Source organism: Panthera tigris, chromosome B3, assembly GCF_018350195.1.
Source record: "Panthera tigris isolate Pti1 chromosome B3, P.tigris_Pti1_mat1.1, whole genome shotgun sequence".
Taxonomy (NCBI): domain Eukaryota; kingdom Metazoa; phylum Chordata; class Mammalia; order Carnivora; family Felidae; genus Panthera; species Panthera tigris.
The window spans coordinates 83,098,325-83,119,066 of NC_056665.1; the positions used below are offsets into that span (position 1 = coordinate 83,098,325).

The window sequence follows — 20,742 nt, forward strand, 5'->3', positions numbered from 1 at the left end:
AACAAGTGTCACAATGCAAATATTGACATTAAAAAAAAAAAAAAACCTGTTCCATTATTCTCTTAAATGTAAAAATAGAAATGGCTAGTGAGATAGAATATGACTTGAGGGTGAGACAGGAGGGTGAGAAATCCTCTTTAAGCAGCTGAGATCATCAGTATCCAGGCAAAGCTGTAGGGCAAGAATGCTCTAAGCAGAGGAAACAAGTGCAAAGGCCCTGAGGCGGGAACAGACCTGACTTATTTGAAGAACAGGAGAATGTTAGTGTTGCAGAAACACAGAAAACAAAGAGTAGTAAGACATAGGCCATAAGAGAGAGGGGTAGGCAGGGGCTGGATCGTGCAGAACTCTGGAGGCCATTTGTGTTTACTTCTTTTTGCCCCTCCACACTCTCCACCCCTATGTCCCTGCCTGGGCCACAGGAGCCTGACCCGTGCCTCTGTCAGTAGGCTTTGTTGACTGCTGACTTCCAGATGTGCTTAGCCAAGGGTGTGCTCCAGCAGGTCTGAAGAGGAAAAAGCAGGATTGGGGGGCTTATTCCCCTGGCTCCCTTCTTGCAGAGTCTCACGAGCCAGCTGGGTTCCTCCAGTGAAGATCCCAGCCCCTGTCAGGGAGCCTCTCTACCCTGCCTCTGGTTCTGGTCACCACTTTCTTTCCCCGCCTCCCCACACCCCTTCATGCCTGGGGTGATCCCACTTGCTGTTATAGCAAGGGAAACTCTTCTGGTTTCCCTAACACCCTCTCCACCTTGGTAAAAAGTCCCTCCATTCAACTCTTCTCCAATTATCCTAACTTGTGTGGGTCATCTATTTCCTCCTGGACCCCGCTTGGCACGCCATGATAAAGTGCTTACATTTTATTAGCAGTATTCTTAAATCCTTTGGTAATCATCTTCCATCCTGTGAAATTATAAAGTCGTATCACAGATCTTTTTTATTCTAGCTTTCATTTCCAGTGCTTCTATGGCGTTACAGGAAATGCAGTGACTCTATACGTGATGCATGACAGAGCTACGCGACACTTGAGAGACAACTGGTCCATTGAGAACAAAATGCAGTTGGAGGCCATGAAGTTCAAGTCTTGAGCGGCATTCCCATGCACAACCCTCTCTGGGGAATGCAGCCACAGTAACTGCAAAGTCCATTCCCCTCTCCAGGTTAAAAACTTCCTCTTCACCCTCGTGTTGTTATGTGGAAGACTTTCAGCCATAACCATATTTAGTCCTATTTGGGGAGGGGTGGGGAGTGGCGGGCCAAAAGCTAAAAAGAAAAATAAAGTCTGTGTATATGCTTCCATAGCTGAGATCGGTTTACTCCTAGCATACTTGCTTGGGAAAGCCTCCATCAGAGGCCACGTGACCAACAAACCAGGACGAAAACCTTTCCTTTCAACCGGGTGGACCCTGCCTGCTTTCATTCATCTCAATCCAAGGACCATCATGTCAAGTCAGGGCTTCGTTACGCTGTGGGACCCATAAGTGGCTGCAAGGCCACTGCGGACGGAAGACGGTCCACGCTAATCACGGCAAGTCACAGCTGTCTTTTTTTGTTGTTGTTTAAAGCGTGTTTCCTTCATCAAGATAACATAAATGTACTGACAAAGGGAAACGTACAGACAGCCCAGAGAGGAAGCAGAAGGTAAGAGTGGATGGCCCAGTTAAAAACAGGAACATGTGCAGAGGAGACAGTTTCCCTCCCCTTGCAGGCTGAGCCAGGTCCCCAGCACCCTGAGCGGCTGCTCCAGGACGGAAAACCCCCGGTGCCGTATATTGTAACCAGACGTTCGGCTCACACCTTCTGAGAACACCAGGGAAGGCCAAGAAGCGTGGGGGCTCCTGAAAATAAGAAGCGAAGAAGAAAGGATGTAGGGGTTGGTTAAAAATAAAACTTATCAGATGAGAATTAAGTCCGCAGAATGTTATCTCTCTTCGCAGGAGGGCTGGGGGGGAGGGGGGGGAAGGTGGGAAATAGGCACGTCAAGGAGAACGCAGGCCACAGGATGAATAAGCATAAAAATAGGAGGAAATGACCAAGCAAAGGAGCCAACCCTGCTGGGGGAGGGCCTTTCTAGGACAGGCTATAGCCCTCAAGGGCCGCATGAGAAACCAGCCAATGCACTGTTTCTCCTGCAGGGATCTATTTTTTTTCCCCTCTGTACCTTTTTCAAATCGGTTATTCTTTGTCGCCTCCCAGGTGCATTTATTATACTTTCAGAAAAAAATAAAGGTCTGTGGAAGAGGTTCTTGGGGAATTCCTACTTCCCGGCATTTTTACGGCAGGTAACCTTGTCCCCAGTGAATTTTTCAAAATCCAGACTGTGGGCAAGTACTTAAGCCCTCGCCCCGCTGGGAACAGCTGCCCGCCTCCCTACCCCCACCTACCTACAGCTCATCTGAGATCTGGCAGGAATTTGGGCTATTCCCAAAGCTGCCTTCCCAACAGGCCTACCACACCCAGACCCTGTTCTCTTTTAACTTCCATTTCCCTGGAAGTTCACGAATGATAGATAAAATGCTTCTTCCACTTCTCAATCCCAAGTCACCTTCCTCCTGTACATCCGCCAGGCATCTGTCAGGGATATGCTGTTCTCCCTCAAAGAACAGGCACAAAACAATGTCTACTTGTTAAATTAATGTTTAATGACCCAGTGTTGATCTGCTCCTAAAATGATGAATTTCATTCCACAACTGCTCTTAAATCTGCAAGGCAAAACTGTGGCAATAAAACACAACAGCCGTTCTGAGATGTTGCTCTAATTTTAAAAAAAGAACCACAAAATCATCTTCATACATTTTCTGAAAAAAATCTCAGCACTCAGGAGCATGAGCAGCAACCACTTCCAAAAAAGCTGACTTTTCTAAGGGCTAAGTTTATCAAAGGTCAAACAAACAGGATTCAAGAAAGAAATCTGGTGCTTTTTCAGCGCGCACAGCATTTAAGTAAGCAAAAGAGCTGGGTTAAGGAAATTAAAATGACATCCTTTTAGAGGCCACCTTAAAAAGAGTCGGCAGAGACTGTCCAAGGGCCTTTGAGAATTAAAAATGTTTATAAATTTCTACTCAATGTCACTCAGAGGTGATGAAAGCATTCCTAAGATGACAGAGCCTTGCTCAGTCTCTTCCCTTAGTTTCTATTTCTCAGATGGAGAATTGTCAGGAACAGAAAACTACACTGACATCTCAGCTCTACCTCAACCCCAGAGTGGGAAGCTAGGTGTGTGAAAAAGAAAACTCGGCTTTCCTCCCCCAGAGTGCATCAAAACAGGGACAGAAGGGTAGCAGTTTACACGCTGCCCAAATGTCACGATGATGCACTGTGGCCCGCTGGGAAGCCTCCACATGGCAACCCAGGAAATCCATTCTGTTTTCTCTCCCAGTGGCCCACCCTGCATAACTCTGCTATGTGGGTGATGGTACGCCCATCCTGCCCACGCCCAGCGTGAGCCCGAGGGGCCAACATTAGACATATACCTAAAGTTCCTCCACGATCCTGAGAGGCAGGCAGGAAAGAACCCATTACAAAGTCAAGGGAGAATTCAACTATGAAGTTGGCGATTTCTGTTCCTGTGGTTTACACTGAGTAACTGACATTCCTTTGGGAGGCTGGGCACTAGACCCCTGTGGATAACCAAATACTTAGGTAAATATGCAAGCAGCTAGCATTGAAAGCTCCCCTTCTCCCTACTCCACTCATTCCTCTCTTGTTTTACCATCTCCTCTGTGGGAAGGAGATACCAAAGACAACAAATACTGAGGAGCTGGAAGTCCCAAGTCAAACCCAACCACGTTGTGCTACTCCATTACCCTGTGACCTTGGACAAGCCACCTAACTGTTCTGAGAACATTTTCTCACGTGTAGAGAAGAGCTGTATCCCACTGGCTGCAAAGAAGAAACACATGAGAGCGTGTAGCATAGGCCTGGCATATAGGTATTCTCTGAGTATGTAGTCATTTTACCGATTGTTCTGTGTCAAGACTTGTTAACCGCTGACCGTGGCCTTGCAAATAAATGTAAAGGAGAGAGGCCATGGTAAATGCAGCCTCTCAAAGGACCTATCAACATGAAGGATCAGCAATATAGTAAAAAATCACATTCGGAGAGGAGTGGAGTGGGTCTGAAAGTTGATTGGTTCTTTAATATAAGGCAGCACATACGATCCAACAGAGCTCCACGATACCCAGCTTCATTTTGAGAAGAACTATTTACTCTGTTTTGGCAAGTCTCTAACCACTTTGTTAACCAGTAGTATTCTCTTCATGTCATTCAAAGGATTTAAGACTGAAGCTAAGTCGATCTGGGATGATTTTTATTTAAAATAACTTGACCAAGAACATCCTTTGGGCCAGTCCTCATAGTTAATCAAATAGAAAAGCACCTGACATGTCCAAACTCCTATTTCATACAAACTGCTGACCCAGCATGGCATTTCCCATCATGGCTTTCTAAAACACAGGAAATTTCAGGACTGAATGACAGAAAGAAAGTAGGATGACCCAACCTCTAAAAAACCGGAGTTATTTAAAGAAGAAAAACAAAATCATGTCTGAGTGGATAATTCATGATTCGGACAGCCTAGCATTTAATTGGTATTAACTACTCTACTAAAGATCTATTTAATGCACTTAGGTAAGACTTTTTATTTCCATGAAGTCAGATCTTTGGTTCAAAATTTAATCTCCTGCCAAGGGCTCTGTACTATATAGGTGACGTAACACTGAGGTAGGCTCTTAACATTTCATTGCCAGGAATATAAAGGAAATTGATCAAATTATTTGCCAAATAATGTTTCTTCAGCAGGGTTAAGTCTTCCCCTAAGTGGGCTGTCAAAGACAGGAGCAAAAAGCAGACCCTATTAAAGTTTTATTTTCCAGGTTAAATCTTCCAGGGCTCAAATTCAACCACGAAAAAAATCAGTGCATTAAAAATTGATTTCATTTATAGTTTATTAGTTTATAGGACCTTTGCCTGAAGGAAATAAGCAAGGCCTAAGGGGTCAGATCTTCTGGCAAGTCAAAATATTGACTAAAATGAAAGATACAAGACATACTATTGGAATGACAGGATATTCCTTCAGAATCTTGTCACTAGCATCCTCATGACATTAGCAACCATGGAAAAAAGTTACAATTTTATAGAATATAAAATTCCTAGCAGATGATGTTCTTTCTTTTCTCCTACTGATGTATTTCACCAGAAGTGTTGAAGGATGCACCCTGTCCTATCTGAAGTTATTATTTTTTTTTAATTTTTTTTTAACGTTTATTTATTTTTGAGACAGAGAGAGACAGAGCATGAATGGGGGAAGGGCAGAGAGAGAGGGAGACATGGAATCCGAAGCAGGCTCCAGGCTCTGAGCCATCAGCCCAGAGTCCAACGCGGGGCTCGAATTCACAGACCGCAAGATCGTGACCTGAGTCAAACTCGGACGCTTAACCGACTGAGCCACCCAGGCGCCCCTGAAGTTATTCTTATGTTACTCCCATAGTCCCAGGCTATTAAAGGGTAGAATTCTTCTTTGTTCAATTTTCAGATTCAGAGTGTTCAACGACCTATTCCAACAGGTAAACAAATATAGAATGACACTATGACCAAAGCTTTCTAAAACTCTTAGCCTCGATTTGTAGGTCAACGAGAGAAAGATATGCACAAAAAAACTCCAGCGAGCCCTTTCTGCCAAAGGTGGAGGAAATAAATCAAACCATTAAGACACTAAAGTAGGAGACCAAGTTTATTCAACAAGTATTTACTGAGCCCTTAATGTGTCAGGCACTATTTTAGGTTCTGGGAATACATTCCATTGATTAAAAACATACAAAAATCCCTGTCTTCATTGTGCTTACACTCTAGAGAAAAGATATAAGACAGTAAACATAATAAATAAGTAAATTACATAGTAAGTTAGAAGATGATAAGTACTATGAAAAAAAAATAGAGCAGTTGTGAGAATGAAGACAAGCCTTATCTGGAAATTTTCCAAAACCAGAAACGGAAAAAAAAAAAAAAATAAGCTTCTTTCTTGGAAAGTGTATATATCTGTAAATGACAAAAGAAGATATTTCTGGCTCTTTAATGTTCATGAGATTTGCAAGCAAGAAACGAAAGGGATTTTAAAATATGAAAATGGAATTGAAAACCAGGAAGAGTAACTTTCGTAAAATAGGTGCACAATACAGGGTTCTTGAGACGGTAGAATCTGTGGCTCTGCTGTAGTGGAATCTTCCACATTTCTAGCAAATTCCATGATTCTGGACATACCGCCAACCACAGTGGATCTGAAGAGTCAATTCTGTTGAAGAAAGGCTACTAGGAACAGAAAATGTGGACAAACTCAAATAGCTTTTCAGGATTTTTTTGTTTTATTTCCATTTCAATTTTAAAATACAATGCCCGTTTTTTGTTATTTTCTCATTCTGTTAAAGAAGAAGGGTGAGCTCATTAAAAAGGAAAACTGAAACATGGGAAGGCCTACATTTCTAACACCATTGCCATTCTCAAATTGTTCATGATGCATACTTGAGGATTATTGTGTATCGGCAGACGCACGTCTTTTGATACCGTTTTTAGAGGTTGTGGTCTCCGAACTACCTTCCAGGTAGGTTCTTTTCCCCTTTGATGTAAATTCAAAATCCACTTCAACAAAGTAACCCGAACAATTTATGCCTGGTTTTTGCCTCTGGGGAATTAGGTCCTCCACGTAAGAAGTGAAAATAAAAAATAAATGGTGTATCATCTTTGATCAGAAAGTCCTAATGTCAGAAAAATGGGGCAGAGGCAGAAAAGTCCAGGTTGCAGGACCAGGAAAAAAAGAATGTCCACCCACAGGATACTTACAAATTGATGACTATGACAGCAGCCCTTTCTAGAGGTAATAATGTCATTAGATTGTGATAATTCTCCAGAAACCCCAAAAGCCCTGGATTAAGAACATCTGGAAATTGTTCTGATGACACAAATTTCTGCTTCCTGCTGTTAAGGCTTCAATGATGCCTCTCTGTGGCATCTGTCACCGTTGCTTTTTCTTGGCAAACCTCCTCCTTTCAAATCAGGAAGTGTACATAAAGTGCAAGTAAGATTCACTCCCTTGCCCATGCTTCCATGATCTTGTTTTGATAGCTAGTTATTACCAAATCTATCAGTTAAACCGCTGGCCAGCTAGGTCGTCTGCAGGCATTTCTGGCGTTAGCAAATGAGTTCATCTTGCAAGGAGAGTGTCTGAAGGTGGATGCCATCTCGGCAAGAAAACACAAAGTACCATACGTCAGACAGGGATGTGAATGATGCAAGCAGGAGGGGGATTTCTTGTCACTGAGTCACCGAAGAGGCCTTCTTTGGATCTCAACTCTTAAAGAGAATTCGGGAACCATTACTAAAATGAATGAGGCCAGTGGATTTCAGAGCACAGTCAGTCTTCGGTGAGGGCCGATTCAGTTTTCCCTGGGTTGGGGACAGGAAAGAAAATAAAGAGGGGAAGGAGCCAAATCTGATGAGTTTAATGTCCCAAGTGTCATCAAAATAGCTTCCAGTGAAAACTTCCCATCTTATAATACAAAGTTGAACACAGTGCCCCATGACAGCACTTAGCAAAATGTGTTTTCTTTGGTTTTTGATAGAACTACAGTCCAAATGGGTCATGGGTTAGGCAATGTTACATATATCTTTATTTTAATCTTAGATTAGCTTGTCTTGATTAATATGCCAATGACCACTATGACTCTTCAAGAGAGGAATATAGTATGTAATACATTTAAGGGGCCAGAGATTTACCTTTCGAAAACCAACTTGGCCAGACTAGCAGGATGTACAACAGATTTTGCGAAATGCTGGCCTACAACTGGAGGCAGGACAGGAATGGTGCTAAGTCACATTCGGTTTGTATTACATGAGCCCAGTGTCTGTAGACAGAGTCACAGTCCCACACCAATAGAATAAATCAACCATTCTAACTGGCCTCCACAGGATCCCCTATGAAATGTGCCAAAATCAGGGGCCAAATTGAATGTTATGTTTGATGGGTGAACATTAACGAAAAAAGTTAACTATTTCCCATGTATTATAACCTGTCACACAATCAGTGGACATTCACAGGGGATGAATGCCATTTGCATTTTTTCTGATTTTTTCCAGCAGAGCCCAGGCCAGGGGTTCAGGATTAAGCCCATCAAGATGTCATTACATCTGAAGCTAAGCCAAGGCTGAGACAGAACAGAGTACAGCTGACCCTTGAACAATATGGGTTCAAGGTTTGTTGAACCCATACACAGATTTGTTTCAACGAATACAGCACCGTACTGTAAATGCATTTTCTCTTCCTTAGGATTTTTCTTTTCTTTTTTTTTTTTTAATTTAATTTTTAAATTTATTTTTGAGAGAGAGAGAGACAGAGCACAAGCAGGGGAGGGGCAGAGAGAGAGGGAAACACAGAATCTGAAGCAGCCTGTAGGCTGGGAGCTGCCAACACAGAGCCCGACACGGGGCTCAAACTCACAAAGGGTGAGCTCATGACCTGAACTGAAGTCAGAGGCTCAACGGACTGAGCCACCCGGCGCCCCCCTTAGGATTTTTCTTAATGGCATTTTCTTTCCCCTAGCTTTTCCTTTGTTGTAAGAATACAGCACATAAGTACACAGAGCATACAAAATATGTGTTGACTTTATGTTTGATGCTTCCTGTCAACAGTAGGCAATTAGTAGCTAAGTTCTGGAGAGTCAAAAGGTATATGCAGATTTTCAACTGCAGGGGGGTCGGCACCCCTAACACCCTCCCCCACCCCCACCCCTGCCCCGTTGTTCAAGGGTCAACTGTATATTAGAATATATACAAAAAATCTTAAATAAAAGTCAAAGACTGACTTGATGAAAAGTCACAGAAAATTTTCGCACACGTACTGGTTAAATTCCTGAATTTCTTTTTGGCTTCTGCCCTTTCTTCAGCATCAAAGTACCATACAGTCATAGCGTATCTGTGAAAGATAAGCAAATATAATAAGAAAAGAAGCTTAAAAACACTACCAAAAAATTAAAATGCTATGAATCTCACATCAGAGTCATTTATAAAGCCAGCATTTAAAGTTGTCCCTATTATTAGAAGTCCATCCCAATTTTAATTTAAAATAAACTTCTCTGGTTTCAATTCTATTTAAATGTAATAAAGCACGTAAGGAATTCCAAGTATGCACCAGGCATTATCCTGAGCAATGGGAATTCAAATGATCATGAGAATACATCTGCCCCTTTCTCAAGGAGCGCAGGCTTTCACAGGGGAGGCAGGCCACTTCACAAATAATGTATCCGGTCAAGATGATCTACACAGAAAAGGACTAGAAGGGTGTCATTCTGCTAAAGACTGGGAGACCCAAGATGTTGGAGACAGCGCAAAGAGGAGGTGACAGTTGAGTAAACCTTTGAAGAGCAATTTATTTAAATGACAGAACACTTAAAGCTCTTGGCTGGCTTTCTCTAGTTTTGGATACTAAGGCAAAGATACAAGGGAATAATGATGCCCTCAAGCTTTCTACTGTGTTCCCATTAATTTGCTTTATCCCATCTATGGGTTAGACTGTAATAGGAGTCATTTCATGCACGAGTTTTCAAAAAGTTTCACTTTATAATTACTATTAGCTACTGGAATTTCTAGAATAGCATTCAAATTTTTTTCAGGTGCTTCCCATCAACGTCTAATGTTTCTCCTGTGACTTTGGTCATCCAGGGATTGGGGAATGACGAGGGAATTCTGGCAGAAATGACAGGGTCCAATTATCATACCCCATTAAACAAGCCACAAGCAGGCTCTGGTGGTAGAATTAGTTACCTGCTCACCTAGGGCACATTCCAATTTGACATTTAATATGCAACTCTGTGTGAGGCTCAGATCGGTGATTTCTGGAGGGGAACAGCTATAAATCTTAAATACTTTACACATGTGATTCTAATTTAATTAGGCTTGTTAGGGTTCAGTCATTACCCTACCCAAGTTCTCTCCCCCTGCCCCCAACTGCGATTCCCCCTGCAAACTGCACCCCCACAGCACTCCAGCTGCACCTGGTTAACAGCTCTGGCCACAAGACAAAGGTAATAAGAGGCAGAATCCGAAGTTAGGGTTATGTCAAGAGTTTTAGATTAATACTAAACAATACAAGTTTATTTACTTATTTATTTATTTTAGAATTTTTTTTTCCATGCTTGTTTTGAAAGAGAAAAGAGAGCACAAGCCAGGGAGGGGCAGAGACAGAGGAGAACAGAGGATCTGAAGCAGGCTCTGCGCTGACAGCAGAGAGCCCAAGGTGGGGTGCGAACCTGCAAACCGTGAGACCTGAGCCTAAGTCAGACGCTTAACCGACTGAGCCACCCAGGCGCCCCTAAATGATACAAGTTCAGTTATTCAGTTACTCTGAAAATCTCATGCTTGATCTAAAGATGGGGCTTTTAAAAATCCAATTATTGGGACAGGATGGGTATAGTGGGCCCACACCAATTTTAAGCAAAGGAAAGGGTAAAAAGGAAAAGAAGTAGGAACAAATTCCTCTTTCTTCTTCAAGGTTCCTTCTCTGTTTGCGATTGGCAACGTGTCAATTCACCCCGAGTTAACCATGAGAATTTCTGATATGGGATAGCCAGCATTCTCCAGGGACAGTTCAATGTTAAATTTGTTTAAGGTAGAAGTGGCAAAGAAAGAAGAGAAAAGCACTGTGGGAAATCTGGAATCCACAATGCTCACCTAATGGAAAACAATTTGTTAACAGTTCAAATTGACATTAGCTTTTGTAAAGAACCTAAGGAATCCAGTTTCTCCTTTAACTGTTATTGCCTCCAAAGAGGTATGCTGTCAGCTTTGGGGTGTGCTTGGTCCCTCAAATGCACAGGACACAAGTTTAGGGAATTCTGTGGGAACCGAGTTGTACAAAAAGCTTCTAAGGAGGAATCATGGCCTTGGCTGTTACCTGGTCGCATAGGAAGGCTGGACTTCATGTGGGTTCCTGCGGTCTGACCAGAAGAACAAGAGTCTGTCAAAAATGGGCTCCACATCCGCTATGAATGATTTCCCTTCTGGAAATATCCGCAGGACCCCACCGTGTAGCTGAAGGCCACAAAGGAGATGGATTATTTCCTAGCCTCACACATAATTAACTAACAATGGTATTTCAGCCTCATCTAGAAACAATGCCATCTTCCAACCTCCACTCCAGGTGTATATTACTCCCCAGATTCTCTTCAACCTTCTACCTTGTACTAAATTTTACTTCAGACTTATCTGGTCATACCTCTCGCACCACCTCATACCAAATGAAGCCTTCCTACCCCCATCACAAAACCCACGGATACAAAGTGGGAGTACGGTTAGGTCCAATCACACAAAATTGCCAACATTTGACAGGTTTTGACCTACAAAAACCCACCAGCAATTTCATACGGTTCAACTTAATATTACGAACTTCCTAGGAGAGTCATCACACAGAACATCTCATTCAGTTAGAATTTATAGTTTTCGGGGCGCCTGGGTGGCTCAGTCGGTTGAGGTCCGACTTCGGCTCAGGTCATGATCTCATGGTCTGTGAGTTCGAGTGTCGGGCTCTGTGCTGACAGCTTGGAGCCTGGAGCCTGCTTCGGATTCTGTGTCTCCCTCTCTCTCTGCCCCTCCCCCACTCACGCTCTGTCTCTCTCTGTCAAAAATAAATAAACATTAAAAAAAAAAAAAAAAAAAAAGAATTTATAGTTTTCTTTTGAAATCCTCCAACTCCTAGGTGATCTCATCAGTTGGAACTTCCATGCTCTTTTTTCTGAACGCAAACCGCCTCGTCCGCACCTTGTATTACATGTATCGCTCTCTTCCTCGGACTACTTTTTAAAAATACGTACACCCCAATCTCCTGTTAGGATAACCATATCAAAGTAGAATTCAGGTCTCACACATCAATGTCTCCGCACAGCACAATGCCTGGCATTAACAGGCACTCAAATATTTGTTGAATGATTTCATACTTTGTGATTTATTATCACTGACGTGATTACTCTCTTGCCTGTAACACTACCTTTCACGATTTTAAAAGACAACTAAGGGACATATTCCAGTCATGTTACCAAATAGGGAGAAGAGATGAGCCTTGTCTCTTCTGATTCAGTGGTTTCCCAGGTTTTGTTTTCCTGAAGCCAGATAAAATATCTTTGCTTTAGGACAACCAATATCTGCCCTAATGAACAGGAAACAGAGATGCAGAAGGTTCAAAAGCCAAATGAGCTTGAAAAGTTCTCTGACTTCTCAGACTCCTAAATCATCCTTAGCTTTCAGAAAGCATACAAATTCCAGACAAATGTTTGTAAGCGTGGAACCAGATTTCATATCTCTATCTATCTATATGTTCAAAAAAAAAAAAAAAAAAAAAAGCCAGAAAGCCTTTGGCATTCACAAACCAAGGAGAGCCATGGCAAGCGGCCACCAACGAAACATATCACCCCAAGAGGACTGTGTGGGAAACCTCGCTTGGGGACGGTTTTATATCCTACAGTTAGTTCTATTTTTGTGGAATTCTCTCAATGTTGCTGCTGGAAGGGAAAAGTATATATCTTACTGTGTGCACTGAAAATCCTATCAGCTCTGGAGTAGATGAAAAAAAAGAACTGATCCCCATTCTTAAAATACTAAATTACCTTCTCTTTATCAACCACCCTTCCCATAACCTAGTAATGACCCTCCCCTACGCCCTTTCCCATCAAATTAATTTGATATCTGTTATTTTCATCTCGTCAACTTAAGTACGAATACCACAGTAGGAGAAAAAAGGGAAATGGTGATGTAGAAAAGATTCATTCATGGAAATTATGAATTCCAAACCCTTCTCTAAGTCATCTGAATTAGTTTCCTATAGTTTCTAACCCCACACTCTACTCCCTTTAGTCCAAAGTACCTTGGCGTCCCAATTCTTGTTCAGATAGTAGATACAGGTGATGCAGCGACCGTCACCGTTGGGGTTGTCTACGTGTCGAACATAACCCGTTCCATTTCCTGGGTAGCAAGCCACCATTGCCTATGGAGAAATCCCAAGAAAGCTGGTTAACAAAGCTGAGACAATCCACTCCTATTGGGGAACAGCTGAGTAACAGAAGTCTCCTTGGGTGCTATGTGACATTTACAAGCGGCTGCTGGCTCCCTAACTGCATGCACAGTACGTACATCTAGACTCTTCATCATATAAGATTAACAGCCAAGTCATACCTTAGGCTCAGCCCAAGTGGAAAGTGGTTCAGCTATATTCCCACGGTTCTGGAACGTTTCAGACCGTAATCCAGCTACATCATCAGGATGCCCTGCTTTTCTCCAATCTTTCTTTTGGCAAAAGTAGGTTCTGGGCTCCCACCCTAGACCCACAAAATCAGGATCGCTAGGTAATGGAGTTTAGGGATTATGCCTGATGTAATAAGTGCTCCTGAATCACCAAATCACCCACTGTCTTAGAACAATGGTGATGGTTGCATTGACAAAGAGACAGGAACCAACCACAAAGGGTGAAAAGATCAGGCTTGCTCAATAAAATGCTTAGGACAGAAAGAACAGGAAAGGAAGGGTCAATCAGAAGGAAGCTATGCCCCAATTTGTTAGGACAGGCAGTGTGATCAGGCACAATTCACAAAAAAGCCACAGACACGTCTCAGTGTGTTTCTCAATACTCTCCTACTGTCTTCTCTCCTACTGATAATTATCACATCAGATGATATCCTGAAGTTTTCTTCCTTTGTCCAAGCACTACCTGTATCAGCCAGGTGGAGGGATAAAGTAGAAAGCCATACAGACAAATCCTACTGAAAATTACTATTAAAGAATTACTATTACTAGGGTACCAAACCTCTAATTATGGGAAAATTATAGCAAGGAGTAGAAAAAAATGGGCAAAGTGCAAAAGCTAGTTCTTTCCACAGGACACTGCCTTATTTCTAAAATACTTTCATAGGGATGGAAACAGATAAATAAGTAAAACATTTTCATAGGGATGAGATATATGCAGGGAAGATATGGGAACTGGCAACATAAAATGAAGAAAGGGATATTTCTCCTGTTTTGTTGGCCAATGCATCTTAGTGCCCAGAACAGTGCCTGACACATGGAAGGTGTCTGTTTAAAATTTGATAAGGGGTGTGTGTGTGTGTGTGTGTGTGTGTGCGCACGCACGCATGCAGTGCATGGGCGGCTCAGTCAGTTAAGCATCCTACTTCAGCTCAGGTCATGATCTCACAGTTTGTGGGTTCGAGCCCTACATCAGGCTCTGTGCTCAGAGCTCAGAGCCTGGAGCCTGCTTCAGATTCTGTGTCTCCCTCTCTTTCTCTGCCCCTCCCCCACTCATTCTCTCTCTCTCTCTCTCTCTCTCTCTCTCTCTCTCTCTCTCTCAAGTGAATAAATATTTTAAAAATTAAAAAATTAAAAAATAATAAAATTTGATAAGTGAATTAGCAAGTGGCTCTCTCCTCTGAAGAGTAAGTTTACATTCTACCTAGATCAATAGAGATTTCTGTCATTTTATTTTTTTTAAAGTTTATTTATTTTCAGAGACAGAGAGAGAGAGAGAGAGAATCCAAGCAGGCTCCATGCTCACAGCACAGAGCCCGATGCAGGACTCGATCCCACGAACCGTGAAATCATGACCTGAGCCTAAATCAAGAGTTGGATGCTTCAGTGACAGCCACCCAGGCGTCCTGAGATTTTTGTCATTTTAAAAACCTATCTCCAAACATACATGTAGTGATCCAGTTGGTATTTTTCCTCATAAAGGGCAGGGTTGTTTCACTGGTAAAATGATCAGTCACGTAGAGAGGCCCAAACTAATGCACTAGTGGCTCAAAGGATCAGCTTCAGTGCTGTGGGGCCAAGTCACTCCCAGCTATAGCACGAAAACATGAACGAAGCGTGTAGCTTCAAAGGCTTCACGCACACTACATACTAGAATAACGATAAGGATGAAGAGTAACTCAGCTTTACAATGATCTTAACGCTTAAATCACCGTCCCCCGCGTGCAGCTATCAATCCCCACATCCTGCCTCTGAACATCTAAAATGTCAACGCAATGTCATCTTGGAGCTGAAGTTAGGCTGTTAGCCCTAACCTCGTTCAGAAAGTGGAATTCTGAGGCTCCTGCAATCAAGATTTAACAAATGTGGTACCATCAGGCAAAGGATGGCTTGGAGAAAGCTAACTGGCAGCAGGCAGAAATGATGGGCCTGGCTGGGCAGAAGAGATAAATGAAGTCCCCCATAATGACTAGGGAATTACTCATCCCTGGAAGCAGCTATTAGGATTATAAGAGCCACCACTGAGCCAATAATGAAAGTCACTTAAGCCACAAACAATTATAGGCTAGATTCCCCACCATCTCAGCCTCTCCCCACTGTGAAGTCTTGAAAGGAAGAAGCGCTCCATCAATGCTATATAATCTTATATTCTTAAACAGCTCTACTCTAAGGAAAAGGTCAGTGGTCTGGATGCCTGCCATCTGGTTCACTCAGCAACTAATTGTGTGATCCCAGGCTCAGTGTCTTTTCTATAAAGAGGGGCTTGGGTTGGAGGGCCTCTGAAGGTCTAAGACTCTATCTAAGCAGCAACCCCAGAAGGAGCCACAGGGTTCTTCAGGGCATAATGAAGCACTCATCTGCCTCAGAATTCAGTTTGTATTAAACACTGGAAAAAAATAGACACAAACGCACAGAAGTACATCCTTTACGAATTGCTGCATCTATAAAACATATACACCGAAAAAGAGCTAGCACATCCCAGGGACTTGGGACACCAGGAATAATCCCTAAACTCCATTAGGCACAAAACCCCTAAGTGCCAGAAAAGTATCTGATTGCTTAAGGAAGGGGAATGGAGGACATTTTTCTGGCCAGGGTGAATCTTCACCCTCTCTCCTGGTTTCTGAAGCCAGAGCATCAAGTTTGAAACAATGGAAGGAAATTATTGCGGGCCTCAGTGGGCCTGTCGAAACTACATAGGCCAATTTTATCAGTGTTTTCTGGACAAGAGCCATTGGAGATACGTCTTGGCTTGGGCACATTCCCAACTATTTGCTGGTCTCTGATACAGTCTAGAACCAGGAGGCTGAGGATATGCTGAGAAGCAAGGCTCACTTCAACAACTAGTCGTGCATTTCTGTGCCAATTTGTGCACGGGGCAGAAACAAACCCCGGAAACTGACCGGTTCAACTGCATTGCTATCTAAACCTCATCAAGCCTGGGAAGGGATTTATAATGTATAAAGGAGGAGAATGCTTCCGAACAGTGAAGAACAGGGCCAGAGTACTTGAATTATTGTGTGACCAACATGCCAAGCAATAACACGGACACTGATCAGGAGGATGACTCATTTATTGTGGACCTTTTATTTGCCAACACTTCCTGACTGGATTAATATTTGAAATTTATAGAAGTTTAATAACATATTAGTGCGGTCCACAATAGCATGTACAAGATAGCCCTAGAGTTGTATTCTTGGATGTGTAAATAAACCCACATGTCCCCTTATGCACTTACCATTCCTTCCTCTGACCCCACTGTGCCCCCCCCCCCAGCCCCCAACCACTCCAGGAGGCCTTTCCAGAGCTCTGTAGCAAAAGGAAATGAGCAGAGGGGTGAACCCCACCCAAGCTGGCTCTAGACCAGAGATAAGTGCTCTAGCCATCTAGGTGGCCATGTTCAGGCAGGAACTGTGTATGCATTCTTTGAAGATGCACACAGATACACAGAACTTTAATAGCCAAATCCAAGTAACAAAATCTGTTCCCCGAATGCCACGGGCAGAAAAGAGAACAGTGGTTCTCTTGGGAGTTATCGTTGAGCTGGCTTCATAAAAAGCCATATCTCATCAATCCAAAAGGCAAGGTTGAAAACTGAAAGTCAAAGATTTCCATTCTGATGCCTACACAGAACACTCTTGACTGAAATCAGCCACAGCTTGATTGTATGTATAAACCATTTTCAAAAAGTGCCATCATCAACACCCACTGTCCACTCAGCAATGATGATCATTTTAGACCCACAGGTGGGAAGGGGGTGCGTCTGCCCCATCTAGCCTCCAGTAAGACTCATCACTTTTCTAATAACAACCAACGGCCTACATTTTTATGGAAACATATTTTACATTGCTCATGACTTTGAAGTCCAAATCGCCAGTCTGACTTGATCTTAAGTAATAAAGGGGACTTTTATGTAATTTTAACTTCACAAATTAAAATATTAATCAGCTCATTTTATTTGTAAAATTTGCAATAGATGTGAATCCGTTTTTTAAAAAAAATGGCAAGAATAGCATAAATTCAAAGCTACCTGGCTGAGTGACCTTTATATTGGTATTTTGGTCCACTGCTAGACCCCCCTAACTAGCAGGCAGAAATACCAGTCAGTCTTTGTAAGGATTTGTTTTGAATTATGAATGGTCTTAAGCACAGCATACTTCGAATAAAATGCCACCTAAGTACAGGATAACCTGTGCTTAACCTCTTCATGCCTCAGTTTTCTCATCTGTCAAATTGGCTTATGAGGATTAAAGGAGTTAATCCATGTAAAATGCTAGCACAAGGCCTGGCATACACTAAACGCTGCTTCTTCAGCTATTTTTAATTCTTTTAATGTTTATTTATTTTTGAGAGAGAGAGACAGAGACAGAGACAGAGACAGAGACAGAGCATGTGCAGGAGAGGGGCAGAGAGAGGCGGAGACATAGAATCTGAAGCAGGTTCCAGGCTCTGAGCTGTCAGCACAGAGCCTGATGCAGGGCTCGAACCCATGAACCATGAGATCATGACCTGAGCAGAAGTCAGATGCTTAAACGACTGAGTCACCCAGGCTCCCCTTTAGCTATTTTTAAAGTTGATGGTGTGCACAGTTGTCTTCCCCTCAACTGGGGCTTCTGAGTATCTACCTCTTCTTCAGGGATCCAATTCTACTTAAGCGTTTTGTAGCTTCAAATCCAGGACTGGCTAACTCAAATAGCTTCTGGCGCTTCCAAGTAACATAAATGATTGAAGCCAATCAGGCATATATGTGTCAGAACTCCGGAGCGTGTGCTATGCTGCCTACAGCCAGGGAATCTGCTGTCCTTTGCAATGAAGGCTCCCTCTTCCAAATCTTCAGATTTTCAGAAGGATGCAAGCAACTGAACCAAATTTGCACATAAACTCTCCTGAATACCTTTTATCCCAATTGTAAAATCGGGGCCACAAAAAACTACATCAGGCTGTACTATGAGGTCACTGTCTGCGGTCTCCTAAGAGGTCAAGCTACTCGGGGCACCTGGGTGGCTCAGTTGGTTGAGTATCCAACTTTTGACCTTGGCTCAGGTTATGATCTCACAGTACAACATGGACTCAATGTGTAAAGACTTAAGAAGAAATACACGAGACCATGCACCTTCTTCAGCTTGGAAAAACAGCCAAGCAGCTCACCACAGTAGAGAACACAACAGCTCAAACCTTCTGGCTAGAAATGCGTCCAGTTTATAGTTGGGTGACAACAACCGAGGCAATAAACTTGCCCATTTTTCTAGTCAGCCATGGGTAGAGGAGTTGAAGGCTATACCTACTCCCAGGGTTATTTTTCTGGGTGGTTTGTGTTCAGCACATATTTTAACATACACATGTGATGAGGAAAGAGAGCAGAGGAGCCCCGTATCTGTACACTTTATGTCCTGTATTCACTAACACACCCTCTGAGAAAGGGGACCCATCTGGTAATTTGGGGGGTGGTGAGGAGATTGTTAACCACTGCAACAAAGGCACTAGCCCTAAAACTGAACTCCTATTTAAATTGAACTCCTCCTTTAAAGCAAGGCCACCTGGGTGGCTCCGTCGGTTAAGCATCTGACTCTCGATTTCAGTTCAGGTCATGATCTCACGGTCCTGAGACTGAGTCCGGCATCAGGCTCTGCGCTGACAGTGTGGAGCCTGCTTGGGATTCTCTCTCCTTCTCTCTCTGCCTGTCCCCCAGCTCAAGCAGACTCATGTACCCCCTCTCTCTCTCAAAAATAAATAAACTTTAAAAAGAAAAGCAAAAATTAAAAAAAAAGTCTTCAAACTGCTCTATGCAGGTATACCATAAGGAAGGCTAGAGAGAAAAACTGGGAGAGGCATGATCTTTGCAAGTTTTGTTCCAAAAGAAAGAAAGAAAGAAGGAAAGAAAGAAAGAAAGAAAAACTAAGGATAAATTAAGCCAAAATGTCATTTTCCATTTGGCTCTGACAAGGACTAGAGGAGAGAACCACAAAAATCCTTTTCAAGGGCAAGTCACTTAAATCCGGAGGAAGAAAGCAAACTGGGATTATTGCTTTAGACTTTCTCAGTCTTCCTGGTTCAGGGGTAAGTAATCTTTAAGGGTACCTTGTAGGACCCACTCTTGTCACTTAATTTCCCACTGTGCACTATTCGTAAAACATCTTGACAAGATAAAGGCAACTGTGCAAAGCTTTCTGCAAGAGTTTCCAACAAATGACACTGCAAAGTTCACACTATTGGCCAGTCCCATCCTGTACCTGAAACTGAACAAAAGCTCTCCAGGTGATGATGAGTAGCTCATAAACATAAAAAGTGCTTTAGAATCTTTATACATTCATTCCAACTTCATCCAGATTGACCTAAAGAAATTAGTTGTAGATAATGAAGGTACTTTAGAGAAAAAAGTAGGAAACTCTGTGCAAACTGTCACTAGTTATCTTGGTATCTTGCCTGTTATCTATCTCATTGGTTAAGAGCAAACCTAGCTACCTCCTTCCTCCTAGTGCCTCTAGTTAAAGAGCGATGTAACAAAACAAGGGGAAAATAGGAAATATGTTTTTCATGGGCAATAACGTGAGCTGTGGCCAAGCTACCATGTTCCCCTTCCCAAAGTTGTCTGAGCAGACAAATCAGAAGAAGCAAAACACCAGACAGTCCAGACAAATACATCTGTAAGGCAAGTAAGCCTTTCAACAAACCTCAAGTTATTCATTAAAATGTTTTCTGCTATTCCACTTGTACACGGAGAACCACTTCTGCCTTCCTCATTTGTTCTAAACCCACACTAAAAATGCCTCTACCTGAACCTATGTACCCAGAACACTGCTACACAAAACCTCCCCTTCAGTTTAGAGCAATAATCATCACACCCCTCGTGCATTAATTTTTTTGAAATGTGACAGCTTCAGTAATTCTGAAAATGAAAAGTAAGAAGGTATAGCCAACTCTTGGTTGCTCTGGTGATGTGGATCTACCCAGCCCTTCAGGTCAGGTGAGAACATCATGCCTGTAACGGCTGAAATTTACCATCTTCACTTGAAAACCCAGGCAGGCCTTTCCATCAGTGTCCTTGTTCTGCTCTACGAGGAATTCGGTTCTAGTTTGGGGATCATTCAAACCATCAACAACTACCCAGACTTTAGAACCTTCGATTTAGTTCTCCTGGCTCAGCGATGACAGTTTTACCGGATGGCAAAACCCCTTGAGATTCTTACATTAAAGAGTTAGGCTCCCACCCCGACCCCAGAAATATGCACACGTATACACACACACAAGTGTATATAAAATCACAGGGGATTCACAGCCTTGTAAAGTCTAACTGCACTAGATTGAGATTCTATTACAGGGAATCCTGCACTTCGTGCATGAACTTGAGTGAATCATCTTCCCCAGAGAAGCTATTGAAACTCTGCAAGGCCAAGAATTTAAGAAACTATTGTCATTCCTTTCTGAATTGTGGTTAATTCCTCTCCTTGGAGAGGATTCAGCCAGAGCTCTG

The 20,742-nt window shown here is 42.7% G+C and overlaps 1 protein-coding gene across 1 annotated transcript in view; it reads right to left on the reverse strand.

Annotated features, from left to right (window-relative positions):
• Positions 1 to 6,627: 6,627 nt before the first annotated feature.
• EGLN3 (egl-9 family hypoxia inducible factor 3) overlaps positions 6,628 to 20,742 on the reverse strand; it is a 28,510-nt gene continuing 14,395 nt past the window's right edge. Inside the window, exons 2-5 of the mRNA XM_007098086.3 lie at positions 12,898 to 13,017; positions 10,936 to 11,072; positions 8,885 to 8,958; positions 6,628 to 7,433 (exon numbers count right to left, since the gene is read on the reverse strand). Of these exons, the coding sequence (XP_007098148.2) occupies positions 7,402 to 7,433; positions 8,885 to 8,958; positions 10,936 to 11,072; positions 12,898 to 13,017 (363 nt within the window). The 3' untranslated portion in view covers positions 6,628 to 7,401. The remainder of the gene's footprint in view (positions 7,434 to 8,884; positions 8,959 to 10,935; positions 11,073 to 12,897; positions 13,018 to 20,742) is intronic.